Source organism: Scyliorhinus canicula, unplaced genomic scaffold, assembly GCF_902713615.1.
Source record: "Scyliorhinus canicula unplaced genomic scaffold, sScyCan1.1, whole genome shotgun sequence".
Lineage (NCBI taxonomy): Eukaryota > Metazoa > Chordata > Chondrichthyes > Carcharhiniformes > Scyliorhinidae > Scyliorhinus > Scyliorhinus canicula.
In genome coordinates, this window is record NW_024055937.1 from 1 (window position 1) to 13649 (window position 13649).

Here is a 13649-nt window from a genome sequence, read left to right on the forward strand (position 1 = left end):
AGAGAGAGAAGACGAGGATCTGCGGTGGAATGAGAGAAAAAAATGTTCCATAGGAACTAGAATTGTCTGTTATGCATTTCTATCCTCCACTTACAGTGATGACTTTGGTAATCTCCCTTTACAGAGCATGGGAAGGTGAGGATTTGCAGATGTTTAAAGCAGTGAAACAAAACATCACGTCAAGATCTGACAGGCATTTGATTCACCAGGACTTGAATATCATCAGCCTTTGAATGTGGAAGGAGAATGTTTGTCTATTCTGTCTGTGGGAACAGATTTCAAATATAAGTATGACTGGAAAAGCACCGAGTCCCACACAACACACACCCGAGTGAGAGAGTTCCAGTGAACTGACTGTGGAAAGAGCCTCCACCAGTTACACAACCAGAAACCTCACAGTAACATTCAGAGTGGGGAGAAACGGTACATGTGTCCTGTTTGGACGAGGCTTCAACTGATCGTCCAACCTGGAGAGTCACAAGGACACCGGCACCATGGAGAAACCGTGGAAATTGGGGACTGTGGGAAGAGATTCAATTATCCATCCCTGCTGGAACTCATCAACTCAGTCACCCCAGGCCAGCATCACACAGATACCATTGAAATGTGGAGAATGTGATAAAGTTATCAGATCCCCATCAGAGCTGGAAATTCACCAACGCAGTCACACCGGCGAGAGACCATTCAACTGCTCTAAATGTGGGAAGGGATTCACTCAGTTATCCACCCTGACTAGACACCAGCAAGTTCACACTGGGAAGAGGCCATTCACCTGCTCAGAGTGTGGGAAGGGATTCATTAATTTAACTAACCTTACTTCTCATCAACTTGTTCACACTGATAAGAGACTTTTTAAATGTTCTAGAAGACTTCAAAAGCACAAGGGATCTAAAGACACCAACACATCCACTCTAGTCAGAGCCCATTCTCCTGTTCCGTGTGGGGAAGGGATTCCCTCGGTCATTCAGCCTCCTGAGACACCAGCAAGTTCATACCAGGGAGAGACCGTTCCCTTGCACTAAGTGTAAAATGAAATTCACTCGGTTATGCGTCCTGCAGAGACATCAGAAAGTTCACACTGTGGAGAGTCCATTCACCTGCTCCGAGTGTGGGAAGGGATTCATTCAGTCATCTGCCCTGCTGAGACACCACCGAGTTCACACTGGGAGAGGTCATTCATCTGCTCCAGTGTGGGAAGGGATTCATTGAGTCATCCCATCTGCTGAAACACTGGCGAATTCACACTGGGGAGAGGCCGTTCACTGCTCCCAGGTGGGGATTTGCTCAGTCCTCCCACCTACTGAAACACCAGCAAGTTCACGAGTGACTGCAGGGTTGGATTCTGCTCTTATTGCTTCTGTTAATCACATCCAGACTGAACTATGTCCATTCTGACAGGGCTTGTTTTCCCTTCCATTAATAATGCCTGTGACTGGACTGGAGTTTAATATTTGATATGCGTTAAGTATAACAGTGTTTTCTAAATACAGTGTTAGGTATTTGTTTTCCCCAAGAGGAGACTAATTGTTGTGACATCAAGTTCAGGAGATTTGTATGTGAGGAAGTAACCAGGATGTAAAGCAGCTTCTGATCAGCAGCTAGTATTGTGTAGGAATTTCAGATAAATCCCCAGGGTCTGAGAATCTGCATCCCAGAGTGCTTAAGGAAGTGGCTCTGGAAATAGTGAATGCATTGATGGTCACCTTCCGGGATTTTGTAGACTCTGGAACAGTCCCTGCAGATTGGAGGATAGCTCACGTCACTCCAATATTCAAAAAGGGAGGTAGAGAGAAAGCAGGGAATTATAGACCAGTAAGCCTAACATCCGTAGTGGGAAAAATCCATTATCAAAGATAGGGGCTGGTTTAGCACACAGGGCTAAATTGCTGGCTTTGAAAGCAGACCAGGGCAGGCCAGCAGCACGGTTTGATTCCCGTACCAGCCTTCCCGAACAGGCGCCAGAATGTAGCGACTAGGGGCTTTTCACAACTTCATTTGAAGCCTACTTGTGACAATAAGCGATTTTCATTTCATTTCAAGGACTTTATGGCGAAACATTTAGAAAGCACTAGGAGGATCAGTCAGAGCATAGATTTATGAAGGGAAAATCATGCTTGACAAATCTGTTGGAATTCTTTGAAGATGTAACCAGTACAGTGAAGCCAGTCGATGTGGTACATTTGGACTTTCAGAAGGCGTTTGACAAAGTCTCGCTTCAGAGATTATTGTGCAAAATTAAAGCGCATGTGATTGGGGGAAATGGATTGAGGTGGATAGAAAACTGGCTGGCAGAGAGGAAACAAAGAGTAGGAATTAATGGGTCCTTTTCAAATTGGCAGGCAGTAACCAGTGGGATCCCTAAGGGATCGGTGCTGGGACCCCAGCTATTCACAATATATGTTAATGATTTGGAGGGAACAAAATGTAACATCTTAAAGTTTGCAGATGAAACCAAGTTGGGTGGGAGGGTGAACTGGGACGAGCATACAGGGATTCTACAGCAAGATCTGGACAGGTTGGGTGAGTGGGCAAATCAATGGCAGAGCTATATAATTTGGATAAGTGAGAGGTTATTCGCTTTGGAAACAAAAACAGGAAGGCAGATTACTACCTGAATGGTTGTAACTTGGGAGAGGGGAGTGTGCAGTGGGACCTGGGTGTCCTTGTGCACCAGTCGCCGAAGGTAAGCATGCAGGTGCAGCAGGCAGTAAACAAGGCTAATGGTATGTTGGCCTTCAATGCGAGAGGTTTCAAGTACAGAAACAGGGATGTGTTGCTGCAATTATACAGGGCCTTGGTAAAGCCACACCTGGGGTATTGTGTGCAGTTTTGGTCTCCTTCTCTAAGGAAGGATGTTCTTGCTCTCGAGGGAATGCAACAAAAGGTTACCAGACTGATTCCAGGGATGGTGGGACTGTCATATGAACAGAGATTGACTCGGTTGGGATTGTTCTTGCTGGAGTTCAGAAGAATGAGAGGGGGATCTCATAAAATTCGAACAGGACTAGTCAGGGTAGATACAGGGCAGATGTTACCAATGATGGGTGTGTCCAGAACCAGGGGTCACAATCTGAGAATTCAGGATGAACCATTTCGGACAAAGATGAGGAGACATTTCTTCACCCAAAGAGTGGTGAGCTGTGGAATCCATTACCACAGGAAGTAGTTGATGGTAAAACATTGAATATATTCAAGAGATGGCTAGATATAGCACTTGGGGTGAATGTAATCAAAGGCTATGGGGAGAAACCAGGATTAGGTTATTGAGTTGTATGATCAGACATAATCGTGATGAATGGCGGACCAAGCTCAATGGGCCAAAAGGCCTCATCCTGCTCCTGTCTTCTATGTACCTATGTATCTATGTACTGTCTGTAAATAATGGTTGCTGAATCCCGAGTGTAGATCTATCTACTGAGCCATCTTGTCATGTATCTTCAATTATCTTCCCGTGTCTACGTGGGTTTCGCCCCCACAACCCAAAGATGTGCAGGATAGATGGATTGGCCACACTAAATTGCCCCTTAATTGGAAAAAAATAATTGGGTACTCTAATTTATTTTTAAAAAGTATCTTCAATTAAACCAAAGCAATGACTAGTTCAGCAATCCTGTGTGACATTTGTTAATTGGTGCAAAGACACATCAACACAACATGGTGGCAGCAGTGGGTTTGAGAACCACAGGAGCCGCCATGAAAAGATTGATGCAATACGGAGGCTGTATGTGTATGGAAACCACAGAAGGAAGAGTCCCCTCCACAACAGTGCATTGCAGAACAGTGAATATCTGTGTGCGGGCTTATTGGACTGAGGGTGAATGGAAAGCCACAAGTGAGTTCAGGGTTGCGCTGTGCAGTCGGTTTTGGAATCTGGCATTAAAAGCTGTAAGACCATCAAAACATCCTTGGGGCCATTCCGTGGAAAAGAAAAAACAAGTGAGGAACTGCTGTCAAAAGAAGAAAAGGAAAAACAACCCAGCAGCTGCAATGTGACTCTCCCCACAGAGCAGAAAGGTTACATATCCCTTTCACATCAAGGATGTCCGTAAAACACCGGGAAACATCAGAAAGGTGACCACCAAATCCCCCAACAAGAATTGGAAAACGACAGATATCTAATCTACATTTAGGCTTTTCAAACAAAGGATGAATTACCTTCTGATTTATCCGTCACTTAACCGGATGAACCATGCAGTGAAAATGAAGATGGCTATGAAGTCAAAGGGTTGTATCAAGTCAACACTTGGGGCCTGTCTGAGGAGTATCAGAACAAGCCTGTTAAACTATGGAACATGTTGGAAGAGCAGCTTCATATAAATGTGAACTTTAGAATACACTGAATGGAGCTGATCACTCCCAGGCAACAGCCAAACAATCAATCAGTTTGCCAGCACGCACCGTGATAGGAGAAAGGAATAGGATTATTCAGAAGCTGAGCTGAGCAAAGTTATTTTGTATTATCGATTTGACGTTTCAATGATGCATTCATTACCCAGGATTCACCGGGGCTGTGAATGTGCCCTATTCACTGCACAGGGGCCCAGTGCGCAGGCGCGGTTCTGGGCTTTATCGGGAGCATGCGCGGTGTCACTTTGCTTGGAGACTTGCGAGAGTGGTAACGGTTTGTTCCATGGGTGAGAGTTGGTGGGGTGGAAAGAGGAATGAAGCCTGGAGTCGGGATGGGGGAGGGTGCAGAAACTTTGTAAACAGCCGGTGTAGGCCCTAGGACCGGCATAAGACCCTGCAGGTCCCGCGTTCGCAGCTGTGGAGCTTTTCCCTGGGATCAGGCCCATGTTGCGAGGCTGCCATCTTAGTTCAGAGGTGAGGCAGAGCGCATGCGCGGCCATCTTGGTGACGTAACGGAAAGTAGGCGCACCGTCGGGTTTAGGTGACAAGGAGAGAAAATGTTTGATTCTTGCATTGACGGAAGGGTGACCGACACCTCGATATCGCAGAGCGCATGTGCGGCCATCCGAATAACAGAAGAATAAGATTGTAGAATTCGTACAGTGCATATGGAGTCTATGCGGCCCATTGAGTCTGCACAGGACCCTTTGAAAGAAAACTCTACACGTGCACTCACCCATCAGTCACGCCCTATCTCTGCAACTCCATAATCGAACCTGCACATCCCTGGACACTAAGGAGCAGTTCATCATGGCTAACCAGCACTTCTTTGGACTGTGGGAGAAAACTGGGGGAAACCATGCAGACACCAGGAGAACCTGCAAACTCCACAAAGACAGTGACTGGAATTGAACCTGAGTCGCTGGCACTGTGAGGCAGCAGTGCTAACTACTGTATCTCCGTGCTGCCCTAGCACTGTGGCCTCACAGCGCCAGGGACCCAGGTTCGATTCTGACCTTGGGCGACAGTCTGAGTGGAGTTGCACATTCTCCGTTGTGTCTGCGTGTGTTTCCTCTGGGTGCTCCAGCTTCCTCCCACAGTCGTAAGATGTGCAGGTAGGTGCCTTGGCCATGCTAGAATTACCCCTTAATTTGTTCAAAATTAGGTGGGATTACCGAGATTGGGGGGAGTGGGCCCAGGTAGGGTGCTCTTTCAGAGGGTTGGTGCAGACTCAATGGGCTGAATGGCCTTGTTCTCCACTGTAGGGATTCTATAGTCGTCATTAGGCCGCAGGAAGAGGCCACTCGACAAACTTGGCTCCCTAACCTTTGATTCAGTTGTAGGTAGAAATTGTATATCACAATATGAATACACTCAATGGCCCAGCCTCCACTCAATGAGGGAGAGAATTCCGCCGGCTCTCTGAGAGTCACAATTTCTCCACATCTCTGTTTGAGACCCTTATTTTAAAACTCTCCCTGCAGTTTGAGATTCCCTGTCGAGAAAAATGCTTTAAGCAGTTACCCTGTCAAGCACCCTCAATCTTCAAAACCACCTTTCATTTATCTAACTCCAATCAGTATATAGAGACCCTGCCCAACTTTCCCCATAAAACCTTTCATACCAGGAATCAGCTGAATGAACCTTGTCTGAACTGTTTCCAATGTCAGTGTATCCCATCTTCTGTGAACCTGCACCTGAAACAGGAGGAGAGGATGTTATGAATTAATATCCTGGACTTTGGAAACTCCTTTCACAGGGAGTTTGAAGGGGAGGATTTACACCCAGCAATCTCAAATTTAAGTAAAACATTTTTACTTTCATTTCTAACCACAATTGACACATGACTCTTGTAATCTTCTTTGCAGGGAGTGGAGAAAGTTTGAAGACTGATTTTCCTCTGATTCCAGTGCTTCTGAATTCTTCCCAGCTGCAGCTCCAGCAGAAGGTTTGAAAATTGAAAACAGTGAAATTGTTCCAGAGGTGAGTATTATTGAGGATTCATCTATAATTTAGAGTTTTAGTGCTGTGTTTTATTATCTGTGCTCTGGTTCCAGGGCTCTGGGGCAAGCTTGGCTCCTTTACTGTGGATCTGAATCCATGTTCACCCATTGCTCTGTTTCAGCTCTGCCATCCATCATCACCTCTCTGCCATTGTTTAACTTCTGCCTCTAATAGTGGATTTATTTTAACCATGTTTGGTATATTACTGTTATTTATTCCAATGTTTCTGATTGAAGTTTTCACTGCTGCCCATCCCTTGGCTATGTGCTGCTGATTTACCATCTTTATCTTCCCATGGTCAGGAATTGTTTTTCCTGCACTGGAGATCATTTATCTTCTTCTCATCAGCTGATATTAACCATCAAATTCTGCACCATATTTATTCCGTGTAATTGAAGATTTGAGATTACTATCAGACCAGCCATGATCTTATTAAATGGTGGAGCAGGATTGAGGGGCTGAATGGTGACTCCTGTTCCTTGTTCATATGTTTATTGATTCTGTCACCCTGAGATGTTACCTTTATTTCTCTTTCCACAGTTACTCACTGACATGTTGAGTATTTTCATTTCAGAATATTTTTATTTCCGATTTTCAGCAACCAGTATTTTGCTATTATTTTGTTGCAGACGTTTCTCACAGAAGCGAGTCTAGAAGCAGAGACAGACCAATTAAGAACTGATTTGTATTGCGGAGGGTGTTGGTTGTGAGGTTAGTCTCTGGCCTCCAGTTATAATCCTTTTTCACAGAATCATTGAATGATTACAATACAGATGGAGGCCATTCAGCCCATCATACCCATGCTGCCTCATCCCATTCCCCTGCCCTTTCTTCACGTCCTTGCAGCGTTTTTTTCTTTCCAAAGTCTTGTCCAATTCCCTTTGGTTTGTTGTATCAGTTTGGCTGGAGTGGAGATGCAGGAGAAGCTGCTGGGTTTAACCCCAAGTACTTTGTAACCCAGTATTGAGCAATAATTTCAGATGTGAAGTTGTCAAGGGAGGTACGGGGAACGGCACTAAGTCATCATCCTCGTTTGGAGAGTTGGTGCAGACACGATGGGCCTTCTGCACCCTAACAATTCAGTGATTGAGTAATCTAGAATAGTTTGCTCTCTGGTCAGCTCTAGCAGGTGCTGCTCTAAGAAACTGTCCCCAAAACACTCTGCGAGCTCATCTGCCTGGCTACCTTTGCCAATCTGATTTGCCCAATTTACATGTCGATTAAAATCACCCATGATTATTGCTGTACTTTTCTCAGAGCCATTATTCCTCTCTGTACACTCGTCCTACAGTGTAGTGTTCTGGGCCAGGGTTCAGAGAACACCAAAATATATTGTGGAGTTCACCTGACCGACATCTGTTTATAGATTTTGGTTATGAGGAGCACAAGGGCTGACTTTTCAGGTGTTATACAACTTCAGCACTTTAAATCAAAAACAAAGTTTATTCTACAAATTCAGTTAACATTTCTATAAACACACATCGTCAGCATTTTTATCAACTACAAACCTAAATGCCCCACACAGCTACAGTACTCTATATTTAACCCTTAATAACTTCCCTATACTGTTTCACTTGTAGCCACCTAAGATGGACACTGGGCTAACAAGATGGAGAACTGCTAAGACTGCAGGGAAAAAGCAGTTTAGCCAAGACAAGCAGTCTGCAAAGACTGATTAGCATTTTGCAAGCAGCAAAACTAGTTTCTGGCCAGGTGGAAGATCTCAAACCAAAGGTGTTAATAGCAAAACGCTTTGCATATTAATGAGGCAATCCAGATCTGGGCACACACAATGGCAACATTTGGGTTTTGAATAGATACTTTAAGTGGATGTCCAGACAGAGCGGCACCAGAAGTATCCACCATAGAGACCGCCCCCTCCATCGAGGAGAGACCCTCACATTGGGGGAATTCAAAAGATATCGATTGGGATCTGATCCAATCGATACCTGAAGGTGAAAGCCCGCCCCAAAAAAGGCACAGACATTGGGGCCCTATAAAGATAGACCCCCACACATGGTCCTGTCTGTTTTTTTCGTGCTCCGGCTTTGACTTCGACCCAGAACTTCGACTTGTATCCTGACTCCAGCCGTTGAGCACCAGCCGCCGAACCGTAAGTGACAATACGACGCTCGCTACGCGAACCAGGCCCACTAGACCCCCAGCGACCAGCACACTCTCTGAAGGTTACAGACCAAGATCGAAACGAGGGCCTCGCTCCCTGACCTTGCCTGTTCCTGTTTAGTTAAGTATTCTGATCGCTTAGTTTAGTTGTAGCTTAGTCCCTTAGCGTGTGCATGTGTATTTATTATATTTGTAATAATAAATACTAATCGTTTGGAACTTACTAATCGGTGTATCGTTTATTACTTTGAACCTGACCTTGGAATATTTGTGAGGTGTTATACGACACCTGGCGACTCCCGAGCTGAAAATACACACATAGAGCCTAGCAGTGTTAAGCACACAGCCTTTAAACGGAGGCGTGTTAATACACTCCAATAAACGCGAATTACACTCAAGTAAAACGTGCAACACACTCCAGTAACAACATCCATAATTCAGACAATCCCTTTTACCACAAAACAGTAGGTTTGAATTCCTTCCCAACACAGTTATTAGTTTGAAGTTATCAAGTGATCTGGAGACACCTTTTAAATATGCAGAGAGACCAGATAAACCTTCTTTTGTCTGAATGCAGCTTCCAACTGTCTAAACCGAAAGTAAAACTCAGAGCCACAACCAGCTTCCAGCTCAAAGCAAAATTAAAAATTAGGCCCACAGCCCAGCTCCCGCCACACAATGACATCGCTGCAGACATTTGAGAAGACAAACAGTTCTCAAAGGGACATTCCCATGACAGGAGTTACTGTTAGGGTGGCCGAGAAACTACACCCACAAGTGACTTCCTATCTTTATCATTTCTTATCGTTACCCAATGTGATTGTACATCTTGATTTCCATAACTAAAGTCATCTCTCTCTATTGTACTAATGTCATCCGTAATTAACAGAACTATCCCTCTGCATATTCCCAGTTTCCTGTCCTTCTGAAAAGTGATGGAATCTTGAATATTCAGGTCGCAGCCTTTGTCATCTTGCAGCCGTGTCTCTGTAATGGCTATCATCAGATCACAGTACCTGGAGTATGGTGCACACTTTCAATCTCGTTAACTAAGGAGGGTGATTCTTGCATTGGGAACAGTTCAGAGAAGGATCATCGGGCTGATTCCTGGGATGAAGGTGTTGTGTTGTGAGGAAAGGTTGGGCCTGGACTCGTTTGAGTTTAGAGGTGATCGTATTGAAACATATAAGATTCTGAGGTAACATGATAGGGGAGATGAATAGAGGATGTTTCCCCTCATGGGGGATACAGGAGCGAGTGGGCAAATTGTCAAAATAAAGGGTCCCCATTTCTGATGGAGATGAGGAGCAATGTCTTCCCTCAGAGGGGGGTTAGTCTTTGCAATTCTCTTCCCCAGAGAGCAGTGGAGGCTGCATCGTTAAAATATACAAGGCCCAGTTAGAGTTTTGATCAAAAAGGGAGTCGAGGATTATGGTGACAGGAAGAAAATGAAGTTCAGGTCACAATCCGATCAGCCATGATCTTATCAAATAGAAAAGCAGGATGTAATGATCTCATGGTTGAGAACAGGAAACAGTGAGTATTAATCTGTCGATCAGTGTGAATTAGCACCTTCAGAAGGATAGGGAGGGTGTATATTAGATCGAGCAGAGTGAGAATGGAGGGAGGGAGGTAGAGTGAGAATGGAGGGAGGGAGGTAGAGTGAGAATGGAGGGAAGTAGAGTGAGAATGGAGGGAAGTAGAGTGAGAATGGAGGGAAGTAGAGTGAGAATGGAGGGAGGTAGAGTGAGAATGGAGGGAGGGAGCAGAGTGAGAATGGAGGGAGGGAGCAGAGTGAGAATGGAGGGAGGGAGCAGAGTGAGAATGGAGGGAGGGAGGCAGAGTGAGAATGGAGGGAGGGAGGCAGAGTGAGAATGGAGGGAGGGAGGCAGAGTGAGAATGGAGGGAGGGAGGCAGAGTGAGAATGGAGGGAGGGAGGCAGAGTGAGAATGGAGGGAGGTAGCAGAGTGAGAATGGAGGGAGGGAGCAGAGTGAGAATGGAGGGAGGCAGAGTGAGAATGGAGGGAGGGAGCAGAGTGAGAATGGAGGGAGGGAGCAGAGTGAGAATGGAGGGAGGGAGCAGAGTGAGAAGGGAGGGAGGGAGCAGAGTGAGAATGGAGGGGGGAGCAGAGTGAGAATGGAGGGAGGGAGCAGAGTGAGAATGGAGGGGGGAGCAGAGTGAGAATGGAGGGAGGGAGGGAGCGGAGGGAGGGAGGGAGCAGAGTGAGAATGGAGGGGGGAGCAGAGTGAGAATGGAGGGAGGTAGCAGAGTGAGAATGGAGGGAGGGAGCAGAGTGAGAATGGAGGGAGGCAGAGTGAGAATGGAGGGAGGGAGCAGAGTGAGAATGGAGGGAGGGAGCAGAGTGAGAATGGAGGGAGGGAGCAGAGTGAGAATGGAGGGAGGGAGCAGAGTGAGAATGGTGGGGGGGAGCAGAGTGAGAATGGAGGGAGGGAGCAGAGTGAGAATGGAGGGGGGAGCAGAGTGAGAATGGAGGGAGGGAGGGAGGGAGCGGAGGGAGGGAGGGAGCAGAGTGAGAATGGAGGGGGGAGCAGAGTGAGAATGGAGGGAGGGAGGTAGAGTGAGAATGGAAGGGGGGAGCAGAGTGAGAATGGAGGGAGGGAGGTAGAGTGAGAATGGACGGAGGGAGGTAGAGTGAGAATGGAGGGAGGGAGGTACAGTGAGAATGGAGGGAGGGAGCAGAGTGAGAATGGAGGGAGGGAGGTAGAGTGTGTGCACCGGGGAGATGGACCATCCAAACCGCCGACCAAAACTCAAGGGGGGGGGAAAATAGGACCCCCCCTCCACCCGTGTCCCCCACCACCAGCTAAATGAAAGTAATGGTAAATAACGCAAACAACCCTGGCAATAACGGTAAATACTGATGTCAAGTTGTGTATAATTCTTATGATCAAACATTAAAAGTCCCAATAAGAACATCTTTTTTTTTAAACTGTTTAATACAATGTAACAGAGGGAGGGATTGATAACACGGGGATGACTGTCACAGACACGGCAGCAGCATGTGATACCTGTATTGTCATTGTTATCGGTTTGGTTACTATTATTGTTTTTATATTCTGCAATGTTTTGATATTAAATGCAAAATTCCAATAATAATTTTTTTTAAAAAGGAAATTTACAGTTTTTGGGGAACGAGAGAGGAAAGCATGTTCCACAGCAACTAGAATTGTCTGTTCTGAATTTCTGAGCTGTACTGACCGTGATGACATTTGTAAACTCCTTTAACAGGATATTCAAAGGGGAGGATTTGCAGCAAGAAATCTCAAACCAAACTTCACATCGAGATCTGACAGAGTCACTCGATTTGTTAGGACGCGAAAACCATCGGCCATTTTATCATCAGTGTGACTGGAAAAGCATCGAGACACGGACACCCGCACCATGGGGAAACCGTGGAAATGTGAGGATTGTGGGAAGGAATTCACTTTCCCATCTGCGCTGGAAACACATCGACGCAGTCACACCGGCGAGAGACCGTTCACCTGCTCAGTGTGTGGGAAGAGATTTAGATCTTTGTCCAACCTGCGGACACACCAGCAAGTTCACACCGGGGAGAGACCATTCACCTGCTCCAAGTGTGGGAAAGGATTCAGAGATTCATCCTGCCTGCTGGCACACCAGCGCGTTCACACCGGAGAGAAGCCGTTTACCTGCTCAGTGTGTGGGAAGAGATTTACTAATTCATCTGACTTGTTGAGACACCAGCGAGTTCACTCTGGGGAGAGACCATTCACCTGCTCCAATTGTGGGAAAGGATTCCGAGATTCATTCTGCCTGCTGAGGCACCAGCTAGTTCACACCGGGGAGAAGCCGTTTATCTGCTCCGTGTGTAGGGAGGGATTTACTACTTCATCTGACTTGTTGAGACACCAGCGAGTTCACACTGGAGAGAAGCCATTCACCTGCTCCATGTGTGGGAAAGGATTCAGAGATTCATACAGCCTGTTGACTCACCAGCGAGTTCACACTGGGGACAAGCCGTTTACCTGTTCAGTGTGTAGGAAAGCATTCGGAGATGCATCAGACCTGCGAACACACCAGCAGGTTCACATCGGGGAGAAGCCATTTACTGCTCCATGTCTGGGAAAGGATTCTGAGATTCATCCAACCAGCTGTCACACCAGCGAGTTCACACCGGGGACATTCCATTCACCTGCTCCATGTCTGGGAAAGGAATCAGAGCTTCATCCAACCTGCTGACTCACAGGGGAGTTCACTCTGGGAGAGACCATTTACTGTGACCTGTGTATGGTAAAGGATTCTGAGATGCATCCAGCCTACTCACACACCAGTGAGTTCACAACGGGAGAGATCATTACCTGTTCTAACTGTGGGAAGGGATTCACTCAGTCATCCCACCTGCTGAGACACCAGCAGGTTCACAAGTTACAGGGGTTGGATTCTACTGTTTTTGCTGCTGTGAATCACATCCAGGACTGAACCATGTTCACTCTGACAATTGGTGATGTGGGAGGTCGGAGTGTTTCCCTCTGGACTGGCCGGTCTGCCAAGTTTCATTCCAGGGGACTGATTCTCTTCGAGCGAGGGCACATTTCCACTGCAATGATCTGCAAAGGCAGATATGGTACATTAATTTTATCCTGTTTAGTAAATAGTCTTTTTTCCACCACTACAGATGTCCTGTCTTGTCTTTCATCCGTCCTCATTCCGAGTGTTGGCTGCTCTTTAGACAATCTTTCTCACTGATTTCTCCGCTGCTCTCACTGCCTGTCCCATCGAGAGGCCAGTCCACATTCCGATATTATCCACCCAGAACATCTTGGGCCTTCCTTGTACACAGTTTCCAGGTGCCTGGCATTACCTTTGTCCAAACGCTCCCTTCCTATTCACAACACATGTCCAAAATACGTGAGCTTCCTCAATATCACTGCCTCAAACAGGTTCCTCTGAACACCAGCTTTCTCCAGAACCCGCTCATTCGTCCACTTTGCCGTCCGTGACACACGGAATACCCGTCTGAGTCCTTTCATTTCAAACACTTTTATTGGAGCCTCGTCCGGCTTCTTGATGCTGCAGCTTTCACAGCCGCACATTGTCACCGGCCATACAAGGGCTTTCAGAAGATGAATGTTCATTGTAACCCAGATGCTGCGACTGCTCCACATCTTTAAGTGAGATCACAACACCATGA

The 13649-nt window shown here is 46.4% G+C and overlaps 1 protein-coding gene across 3 annotated transcripts; it reads left to right on the forward strand.

Moving 5' to 3' along the window:
- The first annotated feature begins 6228 nt into the window (after positions 1–6228).
- On the forward strand, positions 6229–12798 carry LOC119961349 (gastrula zinc finger protein XlCGF71.1-like). Of its 3 annotated transcripts, none has more exons than XR_005459644.1 (2): positions 6229–6330; positions 6981–7057. XR_005459644.1 is itself a non-coding variant. In XM_038788738.1 (2 exons), the coding sequence occupies exon 2, from the start codon at positions 11879–11881 to the stop codon at positions 12695–12697; it is 819 nt and encodes a 272-aa protein (XP_038644666.1). In that variant the 5' UTR covers positions 6229–6330; positions 11726–11878; the 3' UTR covers positions 12698–12798. The 3 variants fall into 3 exon arrangements, 2 of the variants coding, with proteins under 2 accessions (XP_038644666.1, XP_038644667.1); XM_038788738.1 differs by lacking the exon at positions 6981–7057 and adding an exon at positions 11726–12798; XM_038788739.1 differs by lacking the exons at positions 6229–6330; positions 6981–7057 and adding exons at positions 8577–8595; positions 11726–12798.
- The last annotated feature ends 851 nt before the right edge of the window (positions 12799–13649 follow it).